Source organism: Gambusia affinis, linkage group LG01, assembly GCF_019740435.1.
Source record: "Gambusia affinis linkage group LG01, SWU_Gaff_1.0, whole genome shotgun sequence".
NCBI classification, from domain to species: domain Eukaryota; kingdom Metazoa; phylum Chordata; class Actinopteri; order Cyprinodontiformes; family Poeciliidae; genus Gambusia; species Gambusia affinis.
This window is the reverse complement of record NC_057868.1, coordinates 4099113-4119192: the sequence shown is the minus strand read 5'-3', so window position 1 is coordinate 4119192 and position 20080 is coordinate 4099113. Positions and strand designations below refer to the sequence as shown.

General features: G+C 41.7%; 1 protein-coding gene across 2 annotated transcripts in view; it reads right to left on the bottom strand.

Moving 5' to 3' along the window:
* The window catches only part of tafa5l (TAFA chemokine like family member 5, like), a 124956-nt gene extending 115553 nt beyond the window's left edge, over window positions 1-9403 (bottom strand). For both annotated transcript variants that reach the window (XM_044110895.1, XM_044110887.1), the window contains exon 1: window positions 8285-9403. In XM_044110895.1, the coding sequence (XP_043966830.1) occupies window positions 8285-8381 (97 nt within the window). In that variant the 5' untranslated portion in view covers window positions 8382-9403. The remainder of the gene's footprint in view (window positions 1-8284) is intronic.
* Between the last annotated feature and the right edge of the window lie 10677 nt (window positions 9404-20080).

Below are 20080 nucleotides of genomic sequence, written 5' to 3'. Positions count from 1 at the left end.
TGCCACTCTGCGCTCAATCCAAAGATCTCAAGGTTACTGAAACAAACTTGGGGAATGGACAAGGGTCACTGAGTGATGACGATCTGAGTGTTCGGGAAACAACAACCAGTTCTACTTTGCTTCTATTTAACAGAGGATTTTGCTGTACAAAGACAAAGACTCTGACCAAGGACATCAAAGCTTTTTGTTGCCGAGATCAACTGTCATCTGGGTATGAGTTGAACTGCACCCCAAAGCCTTGCTCAGTAAATTAGTGACACAGATAGGGAAAGAAGTGTTGGAGAATTAAAAGGTGCTAAACTCTTAAATATATAGGCAACAAATAACACTCCGAGATGTAACTCTTTGCTGCTAGCCACGACAGGTTCAGGTGACTTTATTACACCCTTTCCACAGATTTGTCTTACAGCTTCATCAGTACAAACCAAAATCTTCAAAAATCTCCAAAAGTCTCTCCGTATTCTTAACATCACTTTTTTAATACAATCTCTTCTTCACTGATGTGAGTTGGAAAGTTTCAACCAATAGCATTACTGCCCTTGATTTACATAAGAATCCTGGCAGCCTTTAGACTGAATGTGTGTTGGACTTCCTTGAAAATATTCAGACCTCTTGACCTAGTAGGGAGATTAGTAGGTAAGATTAGTAGGGGTGGCCAAACTTTTTTATATGACTGTAAGTGGAGACACATTGTTGATGTTAGCATTATAGAATAACTTGCAATTAAGCATTGGCAAAAATGAATGTGATTTTCACAAGTGGCGGAGCGTTGTTGTTAGCAGCTGCTGAAAGTAGGGCCGGGTAATGTATTGAGTATACTGGGTGTATCACAATATTTTCAATTTACGATAGTTAAAATGGCTATATCACAATCATCGAGTATAAATTGTCGTTCAAATAATAAACTTTTGCTGTCAAATTCACTCCGAGTATGGTTCATTCGACACCCTATGAATGCTTCACTAGTCCTTCACCCCCAACCTGAAAATTTTCTAACACTCACGTTGTGCGGAGAAAACGAACAACATGGTGACAGCGAGAGTTTGAGGCGAGCTGTGAATGAGAGTGTAACTGAAAAAGAATCAGATGATCTAGTTAACTAAGTCTAATTACTGACCAATAATTATAATTTGGCAATGGTTCAGATTTTATATGGAGGATGTTGAACAAAATGAGGAAATTTGTGAAACATGTTTATAAAAATACTGCCACAAATGATTGTACCACAAATTTATTTCACCACCTATGAGAGTCTCCATGTTATCCTGTCTCCCTTTGATTTGTTCCCAGGTGTGTCTCGTTCCCTGATTACCATTTGTGCATTTAGTGTCACCTGTAGTGATGGCCAAATGAAGCTTCCCGGCCCATTGCTTTGACCAAAAGTTCATTACTCGATTCTCACTAGTGACATCTACTGTTGACGCTATGACAGCCTTGTCACTCAGACATATTTAAAAACAATTAGTAAATGCAATATTGTCACAAAGTTTTTGTCAAACTCACGTTTAGTAACAGGAAAGTCATTTAAATCCAATTAATATTTTTTAGTTATTAAAATTATTTGTAGCCAATCCTGGTATATGCTGACTGTCAGTGGCTGTTTTCTTCTGTCATTGACTGATTTGACAATACAGGTCCTTCTCAAAATATTAGCATATTGTGATAAAGTTCATTATTTTCCATAATGTAATGATAAAAATTTAACATTCATATATTTTAGATTCATTGCACACTAATTGAAATATTTCAAGTCTTTTATTGTCTTAATAACGATAATTTTGGCATACAGCTCATGAAAACCCAAAATTCCTATCTCACAAAATTAGCATATATCATCTTACCAATAAAAGAAAAGTATTTTTAATGCAAAAAAAGTCAACATTTAAATAATTATGTACAGTTATGCACTCAATACTTGGTCGGGAATCCTTTTGCAGAAATGGCTGCTTCAATGCAGCGTGGCATGGAGGCAATCAGCCTGTGGCACTGCTGAGGTGTTATGAAGGCCCAGGATGCTTCGATAACGGCCTTTAGCTCATCCAGTGTTGGGTCTTGAGTCTCTCATCTTTCTCTTCACAATATCCCACAGATTGTCTATGGGGTTCAGGTCAGGAGAGTTGGCAGGCCAATAGAGCTCAGTGATACCATGGTCAGTAAACCATTTACCAGCACTGTGAGCTGTTGCCAGGTCGTGCTGAAAAATTAAATTTTCATCTCCATAAAGCTTTTCAGCAGATGGAAGCATGAAGTGCTCCAAAATCTCCTGATAGCTAGCTGCATTGACCCTGCCCTTGATAAAACATAGTGGACCAACACCCACAGCTGACATGGCATCCCAGACCATCACTGATTGTGGGTACTTGACACTGGACTTCTGGCATTTTGGTATTTCCTTCTCCCCAGTCTTCCTCCAGACTCTGGCACCTTGATTTCCGAAAGACATGCAAAATTTGCTTTTATCCGAAAAAAATACTTTGAACCACTGAGCAACAGTCCAGTGCTGCTTCTCTGTAGCCCAGGTCAGGCGCCTCTGCCAGTGTTTCTGGTTCAAAAGTGTCTTGACCTGGGGAATGCGGCACCTGTAGCCCATTTCCTGCACACGCCTGTGCACGGTGGCTCTGGATGTTTTTACTCCAGACTCAGTCCACTGCTTCCGCAGGTCCCCCATGGTCTGGAATCGACCCTTCTCCACAATCTTCCTCAGGGTTCGGTCACCTCTTCTCGTTGTGCAGCGTATTCTGCCACACTTTTTCCTTCCCACAGACTTCCCACTGAGGTGCCTTGATACAGAACTCTGGGAACAGCCTATTTGTTCAGAAATATCTTTCCTGTCATACCCTCTTGCTCGAGGGTCTCAATGATGGCCTTCTGGACAACAGTCATGTCGGGAGTCTTACCCATGGTTGGGGTTTTGAGTGATGAACGAGGCTGGGAGTTTTAAAGGCCTCAGGAATCTTTTGCAGGTGTTTAGAGTTAATTTGTTGATTCAGATGATTAGGTTCATAGCTCGTTTAGAGACCCTTTTCATCATATGCTAATTTTGTGAGATAGGAATTTTGGGTTTTCATGAGCTGTATGCCAAAATCATCATTATTAAGACAATAAAAGACCTGAAATATTTCAGTTAGTGTGCAATTAATCTAAAATATTTGAATGTTAAATTTTTATCATTGCATTATGGAAAATAATGAACTTTATCACAATATGCTAATATTTTGAGAAGGACCTGTAGACATTTGTTTTAGTGTACTCGGAGTGCAGTGCTTGTTGGAGCAGACAGTTTTCATTTGCCTCCTGAAAATCTAAAATTCTTCAAAAGTTCTTTTTCTTGGATTTCTATTGGCTCTCTGATCTGATCCCTCATATTTTTACTCAGCCAGGATTTTTCTTTTCCAATAACTTTAAGTCTGTTTCTGCTGTGCAAGACTGATATTTTTGCAGAATAGTGGAAATTTCAAGAAGGTGAGAATTTTGGAGGTGAAGGTTTAATTATTTTTATTCAGAATCTTGTGAATCATCATCTCCAGTATTTCCTGATGTCAGATTTTTTCTTCTTGCTGGCTCCTTTTCAATCAAGTTTATTTGTGTAGCACATTTCAGCAACAATGCAGCGTCAAAATGTTTTACATAATAAAAACACAGAAATATAAAGTCACAAAATATGCCATAATCAACCATTGAGAAAACTGGTAAACTTTACATTTTGATGAGTGCCATCATCAAAGTCATTAATACACATGAACTATAAAAGGTTCCTTTTATTTCAGCCACTGCTGAAGACAAATACTCCTCTGATGCGGCTCATCACGCTTTTATTTTGAAAACAGACACGCATAGTGATAAGTATGCAGCCGGCCACTGCTGATTAAAGTTCTAATCTGCAAGGTTGGTGTTTAACATCTCCCAACAAGTTCCAGCACTTTAAATCTTCTCTCCCCGTGCATGAGACATCACTTCAATCCAAAATACACTGTAACTGGCAGCGAGAAAATACAGCAATGTGCAGGAAAACATTGTTTTGCTTTTTATTCTTTGTCAGAACGAAGGTGTAACTGTATGGATGTTTTATTCAGCAGCAAAGTGTGGTGTTGACAGATGTAGCCTAAGCTGAAGCACAAATATAAAACTGTGACAGCAGAAATTAGGGCTTCCTCTGTCTGGAGCAGGAATAATGTGAACGTTGTTTCAATATTAAAATATGATCCTCTGTAACAAAGAGTCTGATGAGAAACGTCTAACAACATTCAAACCTTGGAGCAACTGAGAGTTACACTAATCCGTCCTTCCACGGTCCGACACCAGTTTTCAGTTTTCCCATATTTATTGTGTTCCAACAACTGAAACATAGCAGAAAAATATGTAGCTTTTTACATTTTTTTATTCTTAAAGTGTAGTTTTTTAAATGTAGCTAAAAATTCAAGAACATTTAACATGTCAAGGCAATCAAATTATTCAAACAATTTTTTGTAATTTCATTAAACCAAATGTTAAGTTTTCTAATCATTTTAATATCGAAGGGTTTTGTTAACTTTAAAACACAAAACAATTTTTACCCATTAGCTATCAGCCTTTTACCTGATAATAGCTAATGCATTAAGCTAGTACTAGCCATATTTTACAAAGCTAACTGCAGTACATTTACACTTTGAGCAGAGCAATGTTCATACAGTCAATATAAAAAAGGCATCATTTCATTTACTGATGAATATTCAGAATGGATTTTTCTATTTAAATAATTATGAGATAATTTTATTATAATTATGCAGTTTCAATAAATAATAATCATGTTTTTAACTGCATAAGCTACTGATCCCCAGTCTTCATCACAATATTGGTTTTTGCAATACTGCAATCTGTCATTAAATAGTGGTGAGGGAAAACGCAGCTGGCTCAAGATGAGATGAGAAATGATGGTTTAATAAAGTAAATCCAGAAAATAACTCAGTCCAATATAATCCAAAAATGCCGGGCAGCACGGCTGAGCGGAAAACCAGGGCTCGACGCCGGTAGCAACCGGTTAAACCAAGGATCAGACTGACAGAGCTCACAGACGACAGCTAGACAGCTTAGATAAGAACCCGACAAGGAACAAAGGACACAGGTGGGGTTAAATACACAGAAGGTAATCGGAAAATGAGACACACCTGGGAAACAATCAAGGGGAGGACATGACAACACAGAGACACAGGAAGCTTGAAATAAATACACAGATCAACACAGAAAAACCCAAATCCTCACACAATCTCAAAGGATTGCATACAACATTTACTAACTAGGCTACCTTGAATCCTGTCTATTTAAACTCTGATTACCAATAATATGTTTGCTGAACTTGCAGTTAATTTATGTCCACAATTGATCTTGATTTTAGTGCCAGTGGCAAAAGTTCAGAGCCAGAGGTGACATTATGGTGTTGGAAAAGAAACATTTTTAAAGAAAATGAGCACAACTGCAACCCCCATCACAAATAAAATAACAGAAATAGCTCTAGTTTCACCCAGCAGTGTTAAGAACATTTATCTAATTTTCATAAAACTCGGAAAGTGCAACAGAGTTCATATTATTCATGTGCTAATATATATCAATGGTAGGTGTTTTTAGTTCTGATGCATTTAAAGAACAGGCAAAAAAAATCAAACGTTTTAGAGCTGATTAGAGCCGATTAATTGAAAATCGGCTGTTTAGTTTATCTCTATTATCTTTTAAATTCCAAACTGAAAGTTACCACTTTCACTGTCATCATATACGGAGACTAGATAGACAGTGTTGGGTAGTAACGGATTACATGTAACGACGTTGCGTAATTTAATTACAAAACAAGAGTAACTGTAATTCGTTACAGTTACAATGAGAAAATATGTAATCCAGTTACAGTTACTTCCGAAAATATTAAGAATTACAAATTTTGTTAAATTTTTAAAAAAATATAAACAAAAACCTTTGCGAAATATGTAATGATATTTTTATTGCTTTAGCTTTATCTCTTTTCCCCACGGCTCCTTGTCTCTATCATAGCCGCAATGCCACTCTGATGTTCCATCCTGTGCTGGTGGAGCTTCCTGGAGGAACAGCAAGCGAGCGGACGGTTCCATTTTAGCTCAAGCAGCGCATCACAAATGACAGCCTTCCAGCACTGGAAATTTAAGGAGAATTTCATTTATGTAACCCAGGCTCTCCCTCTTCAGACCTGCAGCTGGTGGAAGACACCCTATGGGCTCTGCGTTGTGTTTCTTTTCGTGAAAGTGGGGTGTGTTCGGTGCAGGAGAAGAATCGGACAGAGGGCTCTTCGTGGAGGGGAGACTTTCGTGCCTTTATTTCATCCACCTTACAGGCAGTAAACAGACTGTCAGGATTTAACAATTTTCCCTTTACAAAACAATCAAACCTCATTTCCTCATTGCGCAAAAATCCCCTGCACTACGATGTCCCCGGCAGGACAAACATCTCGGAATTGTGGTAATACCAGCAATTACAGAAAACAATAGTACCCTCTTCTGTAACATTTATGCACTGCTTTACATTTACCATCCATCCATCCATCCATCCATCTTCTTCCGCTTATCCGGGGTCGGGTCGCGGGGGGGCAGCTTCAGAAGGGAGGCCCAGACTTCCCTCTCCCCAGCCACTTCCACCAGCTCCTCCAGAGGAATCCCAAGGCGTTCCCAGGCCAACCGAGAGACATAGTCCCTCCAGCGTGTCCTGGGTCTTCCCCGGGGCCTCCTCCCGGTGGGATGTGCCCGGAACACCTCACCAGGGAGGCGTCCAGGAGGCATCCTGACCAGATGCCCCAGCCACCTCAACTGGCCCCTCTCGACATGAAGGAGCAGCGGCTCTACTCTGAGTCCCTCCCGGATGACTGAGCTTCTCACCCTATCTCTAAGGGAGAGCCCAGACACCCTACAGAGAAAACCCATTTCAGCCGCTTGTATCCGCGATCTCGTTCTTTCTGACATGACCCAAAGCTCATGACCATAGATGAGGGTGGGAACGTAGATCGACCAGTAAATCGAGAGCTTTGCTTTTTGGCTCAGCTCTCTCTTCACTACGACGGACCGGTACAGCGCCCGCTTGATGGCAGACGCTGCACCAATCCACCTGTCGATCTCCCGCTCCCTTCTTTCCCCATTCGTGAACAAGATCCCGAGATACTTAAACTCCTCCACTTGGGGCAGGACACCCCCCTGACCCGGAGAAGGCACTCTACCCTTTTCTGGCTCAAGACCATGGCCTCTGATTTGGGCACTGATCGCCATCCCAGCCGCTTCACACTCGCTCCAGTGAGAGCTGCAGATCACGTTTGAAGCCCACATCATCCAAGCAGAGATGCAATCCTAAGGCCACCAAAACAGATCCCTCAACACCCTAAATTCTGTCCATAAAAGTAATGAACAGAATCGGTGACAAAGGGCAGGAGTCCAACTCTCACAGCCCGACCAGACTCTGACACCAGGGACCTGACAGCACAGGGCTCCCGAGGACACCTTCTCCAAGTCCACAAAACACATGTAGACTGGTTGGGCCTCCAGGACCCTGCTGAGGGTGTAGAGCTGGTCCAGTGTAACACCATACTGCTCTTCCTGAATCCGAGGTTCGAGAAAATGGCTCAAATTTAAGGCTATCAAGAACTTGTCCATGTCGAAGCAATCTATGTCAAACCTGAGGAAACATTTAGAGGTAAGTGCAACTCACTGATAGACGAAGCGTATTGTTTTACGAATATTTGACTGTTAGGTGTTGATGCATAACAAACGTTGGAATCTATTCTTTCCCATGAGACATTGTATGCAATGTGCTAGTGTTATGGTTTTTATGAACATAAGTAAACTAGAAAATTCCTGAAGAAATTTAACTGGGGCCTGCCAAAGTGTACCCGTCGGTTTGGACCCAGGGTTATACTCAATAAAACCTCAACGTAATCAAAAAGTAATCAAAAGTAATTAGTTACATTACTTTTTAAAAGTAATCGAAAAAGTTACACTACAATTACATTTTAAACAAGGTAACTTGTAACTGTAACGGATTACATTTTTAAAGTAACTTACCCAACACTGTAGATAGATAACTATATTTAAAAGATTTCATTGAACAAAATAAAGTATTGATGTATTACAGATCGCTCCAGGCTTATTATTTATTTGGACTGGAAGATTTTTTTTTCTCTCAGATAAAAGGACCTGACCACACCGTGCAGCTACAACCCGGTCAGTCCGTACAGACGTTGTTGCTGCTGCTGCTGCTGTGCTGCTGGCAAAGTAGTGAAGAGGCTGACTGGAAGCGCCCTTACCTTCTCTGAGCAAGTGGGAGTAGATGATCCAGAGGAGAAGTAGGCAGCAGAGAGACGCCCCTCCACCTGCGGACAGCGTCTTGGTCGCAGACTGCATCCTACCCTGTCAGCCGCTTCGGATTTATCCAAACTTTAAACGCCTGTAAGCGCTTCTCAGATGCCGATTATCCAGTGGCGTCCAAAAGCCTGACGTAGGCATCCATTTTGAGGGTATAATGGACGAGGGACTGATAATATTCCCCCCTTGCTTTTTTTATATATATAATAATATTAAATTCCCTCCGTCAGCCGCATATTCATCCAGTGACAACAAGCGACAATGTTCCCAGATCTGGCCAAGTTTTGCGAAGCTGCGGCTCCAGAAGCCTGGATTCACTACAGAAAATGTTTTAAAAAAAATTTAAAGTGCGTGGATCAAGACAGAGTGGGCAGCAGCAGAACCTCCCTCGCAGTTTTTATTCCTTGCAAAGAGATGCTGATGATGTTGGTAGTAAATTCAGCCGCCCAGCACCCAATGAACGCCGCTGTCACTTCTGCTCGTCGTCCTCCGAGCTGCGCACTCCTCTTATTGTTATTCTCGGCCAACTTCTGAATCCGCGTCTGGTTCTACACGGAGAAGCGCGCTTGAAGCCGGGCGCACATGACGAACATACCAAACAGCAGCGGAAACTTGTCAGAAAACGGGACACTCCGGTGCGCCATCTCTAAACTCCCCCCTTAAAATGAGAGCAATCCGAAATGAGATCACTGAAACGCGGCCAAAAGCCGCAGGTGCGTCATTTCGTGGCCCATGCACATCGGCGCAATGAAATGTCGCGTCAAAATGGAAAAAAGATAAAGAACATATACATTAAAGAAAACGAGGGGCAGTGAAGGTCTCACGCAGCTCACCCCCTGTGGATAAAAAGCCCCGATTCCAGTTGGTGCGGTGAAGTTGGGAGCTCTTGTCACCTGTATGAACCTTTCGGCAGAAATCTGTGGAAATTTCCCAGCGATGAAGACTCGTTGCTTTGATTTCCATTATAACAAAGCGCCTCGCAGTCAAGCTGGCTGTCTCATTCTCTTCCGAGGTGCTGCATTAACATGCAGGTGGCGTTGAGGAAGAGGAGGAAGCGTTGGGTCTTTGCTGCTGCACCCTGAGTTGAGTTCCAATGCGTCCAAATGATCTTTCTCCTGTCAGACCGTGCCCTCCCTTCTTGCTCTAAGACAGGGGTCACCAACACTGTGCCCGCGGGGACCTTGTCAGTCGCCCGCTGAGCAAGTTCTAAAAAATAGCCATTGTCATTAGGCAGCACTGCCAAAGAAATTATTTAATTTAATGTTTTTACATTGAATTAATAACATTTGTTCATATTTATATTTTTTAAAAAAGGAAATTACAAAAAACGTTTAAAATAAATTGCTTTATGTATAAAACTCTTTTCAATGGTTAAAGTTCAGAACTGCGCAGAATTTTATCAGAGGGCAGCAGCGCCTGCAGCTGTATGGCTGCACACACTCTGCCTACCTTAAGATTTTCCTTGAAGTAAAAAAGAAAAGAATAATTTCTGACATTTTTACTATGGAACCCTCTTTACAATTAACAAAACTGTGGTCAGTTTGCTTTTGTTTATTTGGCTGCTTGGATTAAACAATTTAACCTAGTCGAAACGTTCCTCAAAAGCGTAAAAATTAATCAAACATTGTTGCTTCTCCTTCTCCTCCTTTGGACGTCTGACACTACCTGAACCTGGGAATCAACATCCTCCTCTTTCCGTGAATCTACTGGGTAGGCTTCGCTTCCATTTCCTTATTATTTAGCATAGTTTGTGTAAAAAAGCTATAAAAAAAAAAGGGTATGCTGCTTTAGTGGCTTAGGTTTGTGCGGCATTTGAGCGACATGCACATGATGAGTGTTGGAGAGGTGCTTCTGCTCTTACAGGTCAGGTGCAGTGATAGTTTTGTACCTTCCGATTTGTCAGACATTTTTATTTTGACATCTGCTGGTGTCAGCCAACAGGTAACCCGTCAGCTTTTAAGTTTGCAAAACCACAAAAAAAGCTAATAAACCTGCAACCTGCCAGAACCACACACTGTAAAGCTGACAGAAAAAGCCAACTGACCAATAAGATTTAGGCTTGGAAGAGTGGAATTACTCTTCTGTTTTAGGACCTGGAGGACTTGTAATTAATTAAACTAGTATTTCCTCTTGCAGGAAATGCCATGGAACCTCAAGAACATTGGGGCTACACCTATGAAGACAATGATCCAAAGATCACAAGCAACACCTGCTCTGAAAAAAACAGGCTAAAATCAGACAGTCAGTTGCAAATGCAACTGAGTTGCTGTTGCTGGTTGGACACAAAACCCCTGAAATTTGTCTGATGTAAAACAATTCTAAAAAACTAGTCATAGCAATGTAAAAAATGTATTGTTATTTATTGCAAATGCTTGGTGGCACCTGTTTTAAGTGAACAAAGATGTTCCTAGTGTAACATAACTAGCTAGCAAGAATATTATTATGCAGCATCCTTTTGCCACCTAACAGTGCTTTATTTCATTTGTGAGGTTGTTTAGTTTTACATGGCAGTCTGTGAAGAAAGATAAGGTTTCTTCCACAAAGTATGGTCAAAAAAAACTAAAAGCTTTCCAATTTCAGTCCCAACAGCAAAAATGCAGCAGTCAAACAGTTATAAGAAATAACCAAGTAGTTTTTTTGAGTGCAGTGCCCAAATGATCCAATGTCTAGGTGCACTTACTTCACTATCTGCTACACAAAAAGAAGCAAAGCACAGAAGAGGCTCGTGTATCTCGAGAGAGTGCCAAAGCTTTCTGGCTGCATAAAGACCAAAACTATAACTCACCAACCCTCATGCTCACATTCCCCAGATTCCTTGACCAGTGAATGTGCACTTTTTTAGCAGATGTAGAGATCCCCCGTGTGTGCTGCTGTGTTGTCAGCTTTTTCCCTCAATGGCTTTTATGATGACGTATCGGTTGGGGCCAAGGTCTGCGACAACAGTGTAGCACCACAGAAAAAATGACTGAGGGCCTTCTCCATATAAAGACAGTGCATTGTACTTTGTTGGAAAAATACAGGAAAACTTTTTCAGGGTGTTTTTTTACCTTTAGGTCTTGGTGTTATTTAGACCTCCTAATGTTTGTGCATTATGGAAAACAAACTGCAGTACAGGGTGGTGTCACTAGAGGGAGAGTTTGACTGCTGGGAGAAGGGTTTGCTCTCCTGCAGCTGGGCTCAGCCAGTGATCCAGGTTGGAAACCATGTTGGAAACCAGGTTTCAGTGTGTCTGAGTAAAGGCCCAGCATGGGCTGCCGTGTAATTAGCAATAATCCATCACTGTGACTGACAGGCTCACTTTTTCTGATGCATCATTTTTATTTTTCAGGTTTTTTGCTAATTCACACACTTCCTTTTAGTTGTTTTCAGACATTGGTGAACAATACTAATAGTACTGTTTAATACATTAAAGTGACTGATTTATTTAATTTTTCACCTGATTAAATAAATATAATTAAGTCACACTGTAAGCTAAGAAAAACTTTAAAAAACTCTTTCTCCATCCATCCATTTTTATCCACTCTCTCCGGGGTCGGGTCGCAGGGTTAGCAGCTTCAGAAGGGAGGCTCAGACTTCCCTCTCCTCAGCCACTTGTTCCAGCTCTTCCGGGGAAATCCCAAGGCGTTCCCAGGCCAGCCGAGAAACATAGTCCCTCCAGTGTGTCTTCCCCGGGACCTTCTTCTGGTGGGTTGTGCCCGGACACCTCACCAGGGAGGCATCCAGGAGGCATCCTGACCAGATGCCCGAGCCACCTCAACTGGCCCCTCTCGATGTGAAGGAGCAGCAGCTCTACTCCGAGTCCCTCCCGGATTACTGAGCTTCTCACCCTATCTCTAAAGGAGAGCCCAAACACCCTACGAAGAAAACCTATATCGGCCGCTTTTATCTGCAATCTTGTTCCTTCCGTCATCACCCAAAGCTCATAACCATAGATGAGGGTGGGAATGTAGCTCGACCAGTAATTTGAGAGCTTCGCTTTTTGACTCAACTCTCTCTTCACCACGACAGTGTCCGCTTCATGGCAGACGCTGCGCCAATCCACCTGTCAATCTCCTGCTCCCTTCTTCCCTCATTTGTGAACAAGATCCCATGATACTTGAACTCCTCCACTTGGGGCAGGACAGCCCCCCGCCCCAACCTTGAGAAAGCACTCTACCCTTTTTTGGCTCAAGCCATGGCCTCGGATTTGGAGGCACTGATCCTCTTCCCGGCCACTTCACACTCGGTTGTGAACCGCTCCAGCGAGAGATGCAGATCACGACCTGATGAAGCCAATAGAACCACATCATCCACAAAAAAAGCAGATATGCATTCCTAAGGCCACCAAAACAGATCCCCTTAACATCTTGGCTGCGCCTAGAAATTTCGTCCAGGAAAGTAATGAACAGAATTGGTGACAAAGGGCCCGGTACCCCATATTCCCGGAGAACCCCCACAGGGCTCCCTGAGTCCACAAAACACATGTAGACCGGTTGGGCAAACTCCCATGCACCCTCCAGACACTGCTGAGGGTATAGAGCTGGTCCAGTGTTCCATGACCAGGATGAAAACCACACTGAATCTGAGGTTCGACTATCCAACGGACCCTCCTCTCCAGAACCCCAGAATAGACCTTGTCAGGGAGGCTTAAGAGTGAGACCCCCTATAATTGGAACACAACTTGCAGTCCCCATTTTGAACAGGGGGATCACCACCCAAGTCTGCCAATCTGGGGGAACTGCCCGCGATGTTCATGCAACATTGGGGAGTTGCGTCAGCCAACACAACCCTACAACATCCAGAGCTTAAAGGAAGTCCGGGCAAAACTCATCCACCCCAGGGCCCTGCCACCGAGGAGCTTTTTAACTGTTGTTCGGCCCCTAAGCCCAAACAGCCAGGATTCGTCCCCCCACCCATACGAGGAGGGAGGCTACCCTCTCCTTCCCCAGTTTAAACCCCAAAGTACAGGCACCGAGATGGGGAGCAACAAGTATGCCCACTCCTGCCCGACGCCTCTCACCTTGGGCAACTCCAGAGTGGAAGTATGTCCAGCCCTTCTCAAGGAGACTGGTTCTAGAACCCGTGCCATGCGTCGAGGTGAGACCGACTATTTCTAGCCGGAACCTCTTGACCTCTAACACTAGCTCTGACTCCTTCCCCACCAGAGAGGTGACATTCCACGTCCCAAGAGCCAGCTTCCGCAACCGAGGATCGGACTGCCAGGGTCCCCTCCCTCGGCCGCCACCCATCACACAATGCACCCTACCCCTTTGGCCCCTCTCACGAGTGGTGGGCCCATGGGAGAGGGGGCCCATGTTTCCTCTTTGGGCTGTGCCCGGCCGGGCTCCATGGGTAAAAGCCCGCCCACGAGGCACTCACCATCGTGCCCCCCTTCCAGGCCTGGCTCTAGACTAAATTAAATAAAACTATATAGCTTATTACAAAAATTAAAGATACAAAATGAAAAATAATGTTGGGGTGCCTATTTTCTTACTTCTTAGTTTTTATTTACTAATAACTTGTTTTTCACCCCTCTACACAGGAGGTGGGTCGAAACACGGCTGAAACAGGTGGATCCGTGGTTGTTTGGCCTTTTGAAGGCGCTCTTGCATGGTGATTGGCTGGGGTGGAGTGACAATCCGTTGCTGGTTGGCTGAGGTGGAGGTGTAGTATTTTGATGATGCCATTAGGCTGAAGAGAGTCTCGCAGCTTGAATTTACGCCTAGATTTCCTTGAAAAATAGTTGTAAAAGAGAGCTAATATTGGTACCAGCAGCTCAAAGATTCACAAAAATAAATCGAGATCTGGAATCAGCCCAAAGTTCTGGTCAAAACTTCTCTGGAAAATGAAGTCTTCAGTACAACAGAACCAAAGTGAGGTGAGGAGAGAGAGCAAGGATTCTGGGTCACTGGTTCTGATCCACTAGTGAGGATGAGCAGCAAAGCATCTACACAGGTGAAATGCCACCTTCATTATATAGTGAGAGCATTAACAAAGCCAATAAAGCCAATCCAGTGCTAACTCTTACCTCCCAAACATACACATCCAAGAAAAACACAGATGTCATCCATAAGCTTATATTCTATAATGATGTAGCAACTTGTTCTCTTTTCCATTTTTCTCCAGTTGCTTATATCCAGTAGAACTATCTTTATTTATTTTTCTTTTACTTATATAAAGCTCAGAGTGAACAGAGAAAACTGCATTTTATATCTAAAATAATAAAGCTGAGTTTGGGGCATACTCATTATAAATTAAACAGGACACTGATTAAAATCAATGTCACCACTGACATGGTTTGGAGAGCTCATACATATAGAAAAGGCTTCAGGCCAATCCAAGTGAGCGAAATTTGCACAACATGCAAGACCTTGGGACTCTGCAGATAACGCAGCAGCCAGACGCTGCTTTTTTTTTCTGTTCTTTTTCTTTGATAAGTTGATTGGGTGGGCTGCACAGTGGCGCAGTTGGTAGAGCTGCTGCCTTGCAGCAAGAAGGTCCTGGGTCTTTCTGCATGGAGTTTGCACGTTCTCCCTGTGCATGCGTGGGTTCTCTCCGGGTTCTCCGGCTTCCTCCCACAGTCCAAAAACATGAATGTCAGGTTAGGTGGTTTCTCTAAATTCTCCTTAGGTGTGAGTGTGTGTGAATGGTTGTGTGTCCTGTATGTCTCTGTGTTGCCCTACGACAGACTGGTGACCTGTCCAGGGTGACCCCGCCTCTCGCCTGGAAGGTAGCTGGAGAGGAACCAGCAACCCTCCTGACCCCCATTAGGGACAAGGGTGAACAGAAAATGGATGGATGGATGGATGGATGGATGGATGGATGGAGGCTGCACAGCGCCACCTGTTGCATTACGCAACACCCAGCAAGAGGACATCACTTCCTGCTTCCCTGAGGAACAAATATGCCTTGATCCTGAGGATTATCTGACATTTCTCTTCAAAACAGGACAAATAGGAGAACATTGCATTCAAAAAGTTATTTGTTTCTCTGATCAAACATTCACAGAAAACATAGAAAGCTGATAGTTTGCTCACTTTGTTGATTTTTTTTTAGTTTTTTTTTTTTAAGTAAAACAGATTTTTTATCTTAAATATCTTAAAACTCATGTTTGTGACAAAAAGTGGTTTAATAAGTTGCTGCTGCTGGTGGGATAATGTAATGTGGGATATTAAACGGATTCACTCATTAACAGTTTTTTTATGTAAAAGTTCACGCCACTTGACAAGTACAAACAGTTTTTAGATGTGCCACAGGTACAAAACACTGGAATGAAATGGTTTAATTACCTTCTCCTTGTGTAGATCAGTTCTCCAGAGCCTTGCTAATGACCTAATTATTCTATTCAGGTGTGGTGCAGCAGAGCCACATCTAAAAGTTGCAGGACAGCGGCCCCCGAGGACAGGAGTTTGAGACCCCTGCCTTAGACACAAGCCATTAGTGTTCAAAAGCAAACAGTTTAAATGAGTGTTTACTGTGAGTCCTCTACTGCTGTTGGTGGAAAAACTAAAGCTGAAATGAAACAGCAATCATCACTGCAGCCTGCCGACTCCAGCCTTTAAATGAAAGTTTTTTTCTGAGGGGATGAGAGGAGAATTATTTGATCCAGGCTGCAGAAGAAAAGCTCAATGTAGCAAATGTTTTTCAGTTTTTTCTGTAATTCCACTCAGAATAGAAAGAAATAAGAAAGAGCACCACATCCCTGACTTGAAAGGCAAAGGCGTAGTGGCATTTATTTACTTCATGCTCTGTTCAGCAAAGAGAACAAAACAAAGTAGACAAAGCTTTATCAATATTCATCACAGGATGTTTTCTCCTTTTGCTCCACATTTCTGCAATTTGAGCTCTGCTGTTTGTAGGGAACATTCATTGTTGGTCTGATGGCTTCATAAATATGTGCAGTCTAGCATCAGCCACAGACAAGTCACAAAGTCTGCCGTTATGTTTAGGCACCTGTGCTGGTGAAATGTTTGGAAAGTTTTGAGCACCTAGTAAGATTTAATTAGTGCTCTGAATAAAGTAAAAGGTTCCAGTTTCTTTCTCTGTCCTTGGTAATCAGTTCTGGGCCATTAATGAGAGGACGAGTATCGACTGGTGGAGCAGGCTCCTGATAATTGAATGTGTGGAGGCCATTAAATATTCCTAATCAACACTCCTCAGCCACAGTACTTCTGCAGAACAATATGCAGCCACAACAGTTAAAAGCAAATTTGTTGGAAATGTAAAAGAGAAATCCAGATCCCAACTCGTGTTTAGCTTTTTCTCTTTTTGATTTGGTGGATCAGTGCCAATGGTTCAGAAAGGAGCAAGATCAAGAAATAACTGAATTTCCCAGAGCATGCCACCATGTTGGATTTTTATAAGTTAGTGTTCAGATCTGAGCAGTTGAGAGGAGACAGACAAGAAAACAAAAACATGCAGTAATTGAAATGTTTTCAGTCTCTATTCCACATGCAAACAGGTCAGTAAATCACGAACAGTAACACTGTTGGAAATCTCTGCTCCTCTATTGACTCAACACTATCGATCGGATTCCCACATCACCACAATGTGGTTCCACCACGTGATGTCAATATTATTAATTAACAATTCTTTTTTTTTATATATATATATATATATTTATTTATTCAAAAAAGTACAAAGTAAGGTGCATAAAAATACAGTAACATGAATTGAATTTGTTTTATCTTTTAACAACCAAACCCCACCCACCCACCCACATTCAACAGGAAAGAGAAAGAAGAAGAAAGAGAAAAAAAAAAGGAGGGGGGGGGACAACGGGGGACATTACATGTCAATAATACAACAATTGGACATCATCAATTATATTATATATATACATATACATATATATATATACATACATGCACATATACACACACACATCTACATCCCAGGGCTCCATAGGCTTATGGAGGTAACTCTATATTTTTAAGATTTTTAAAGTACTCCATCATAGGGTCCCACACCCTGTGGAATTGTCTTGTGGAGCCTCTAATAAAGTATTTAATTTTTTCTAATTTCAAGAGAAACATTAAATCAGTGAGCCAGACAGAGACTTTAGGTGGTTCAGATGATTTCCAGAGTAAAACTATAAGTCTACGAGCTACCAAGGAAGCAAAGGCGAACGCATTCATTTGATCAGTGGATAGCATGTGCTCCTCAAACAATACTCCAAAGATGGCCATTCCTGCAAACGGTTTGATTTTGGTATTAAATGCTTCATTCAGTGTTTTACAGATGGATGACCAAAATTCGATTAGTTTCGGGCAATTCCAAAACATATGGGTCATATTTGCTGGAGCAGAATGACACCGCTCACACCTGTCATCAATGTCCTTATAAATTCTTGAAAGTTTAGATTTGGTATAGTAAGTTCTATGGAGGACTTTTAACTCTATAAGGCTAAGGACGATGTTCCATTGATTCTTTTCAGAGCACGTTCCCAGAAATGTTCAGAAATAACAGAACCAAGTTCTTCAGACCATGCAATTCTAAGCTCATCTAGTGTTGTTTCCTGAAGAGATGTTATGATATTTGAGATGTTTGCAATGTGACTCCTGAGACACAAAGAGTTACGCAAAATCCTCTCAAGCCCCGAGTCCGCTGGAGAGGCCGGAAATGCTGGACTTTGACTTTGAATAAAATGACGTACCTGGAAATATCTGAAAAGATCAGTTTTTTGTAATTGGAATTTGGCCGAAAGGTCAGTGAAGTTTAGCAAAACACCATCTATATAAAAATGGTCACAAGTTTCCAAACCATTTCTCCTCCATTGAGCGAAGGTGTGATCCATCCTGGCAGCCGGGAAAAGGTGATTGTTACAAATAGGGCTATATATAGAAAATTCTTTTAGATTAAAATGTTGTCTGAATTGTATCCATATCCTAAGAGAGGAAGATACTACAGGATTATGGGTGAATTTAGAGGGTGAAAGTGGTAATCCTGTAGTGACCAAAGCAGAGAGAGAGGAAGAGGTGCAGGAGTTTGCTTCAATCTACACCAATCCAACGGGCTTTGATACCAATATATAATTTTTGGATAGATGCCCAGTAATAGTTTCTCATATTAGGTAAAGCCAGACCACCTTTATCTCTGGGCCTTTCTAGAAACTCTCTGCGAACTCTAGCATTTTTATTTGCCCAGAGAAAAGAGGAGAATAATTTATTTAAAGACTGGAAAAAAGACCTAGACAGAAATATTGGAAGACACTGAAACAAATACAAAAAGCGGGGTAATACATTCATTTTTATGCAGTTAATTCTACCCGGAAGAGATAAGTAGAGACCGGACCATCTTTGAAAATCAGCCTCCAATTTAAGCAGGAGAGGTTTGAAATTCTTTCCATAGAGATCAGAGAACGTACGGGTGATGTGTATGCCTAAATATTTAAAACCGGACTTTGATATGTGAAAGGGGAACGCATTGTCTGGTAGCTGAAGGGCTAGGTAGTTAATTGGGAAGCATTCACTTTTAGAATAGTTTAATTTATAACCTGAAAAACTTCCAAAGTCATTAAGAATATTGACAATAGTAGGAATAGATGACACTGGGTCAGAAATATACAAAAGTAAGTCATCGGCATATAAAGAAATTTTATGTTCGGTATCAAACCTACGAATACCGAGAAAATTGGGGGTTGTTCTTAATTTTATTGATAAAGGCTCGATAGTGTTAAGGAAGAGTATTTTAAATTAGCTTAATTTAAAAAAAGCTTGGCTCACTCTTCCTCTGATCCCAGGTCCTCTCAGCGGGCGGCATGCGGCAACAAGAAAACAACAGTCCTTGATGACGTCACAGAATTACAGAGTTTTATCCCACACAAAGCAGCGTATGAATTAACAACAAAACTGCAGAACAACAGAGATATAGATTCATTACCTGAGACAAAAAGAAATAGAAAAAGAAAAGATAGAGAAAGAGGCAAAGACATGTCTTAGGAGAAAGCTGATGCCAAAAAGGCAAAATAATGGCAGCCATCTGAATTATTATTGTGCATGAACTCTTATAGGGAAGGTGTGTCTTTCCTTTTTAATATATTCAATTAAGGCGTACCTCTGGTTAACCAACCAGAAGCTACCTTGGACACTCAGAAAAACTTAGAACTTCCCTTAATTTCACGCCAAGATCAAAGGCCATTTGCTCTCTGATAGGACAAAAGAGCAAGCAGCTGCATCCTGGGTTTCTGGGCTCTAGGGCCACCTGGGCAAATAAAACCATAAAATAAGACTTCACAGATACCTGTGAAATTCGGAGTGTCTCCCGTTATCTTCTCCTTAACAAAGCTAAATCCAGTAATTTGGTTCAAGGAAAGGTTACCTTCACAAAACCCAGTTTTGCTCTGCTGCATCCAGCATCTCCAAGTGAGTCCTTACCAAAAATAACACATAAAATCAACAGTACAAAATGAGGTACAATTGCTTTTCTTAACCTATGAAACATAACATTCAAACAATTTCTATTTGATTCAGATATTGTCACAGATAGTACAATTTTCAAATACATTCATCATTTACTAGATTAGTAGTTCTAAACTTAGATAATACAATCTTCATTAAAAACCTGCTATTAATACTTAGAAAAATGTCTTAGAAATTAAATGTTAATGGTTTCAACATTCTGTGTTGTACTCAGTTTTATACCATCCCAGATGTTGGTTGGAAGACTTTTGATGTTCTGTGAACCAAACAGGCTTCTGTCCTGCAGTAGATGCTAATTTTATGGCCTCCTGACCTCTGGTTACAGCAGGAGCCTCACAG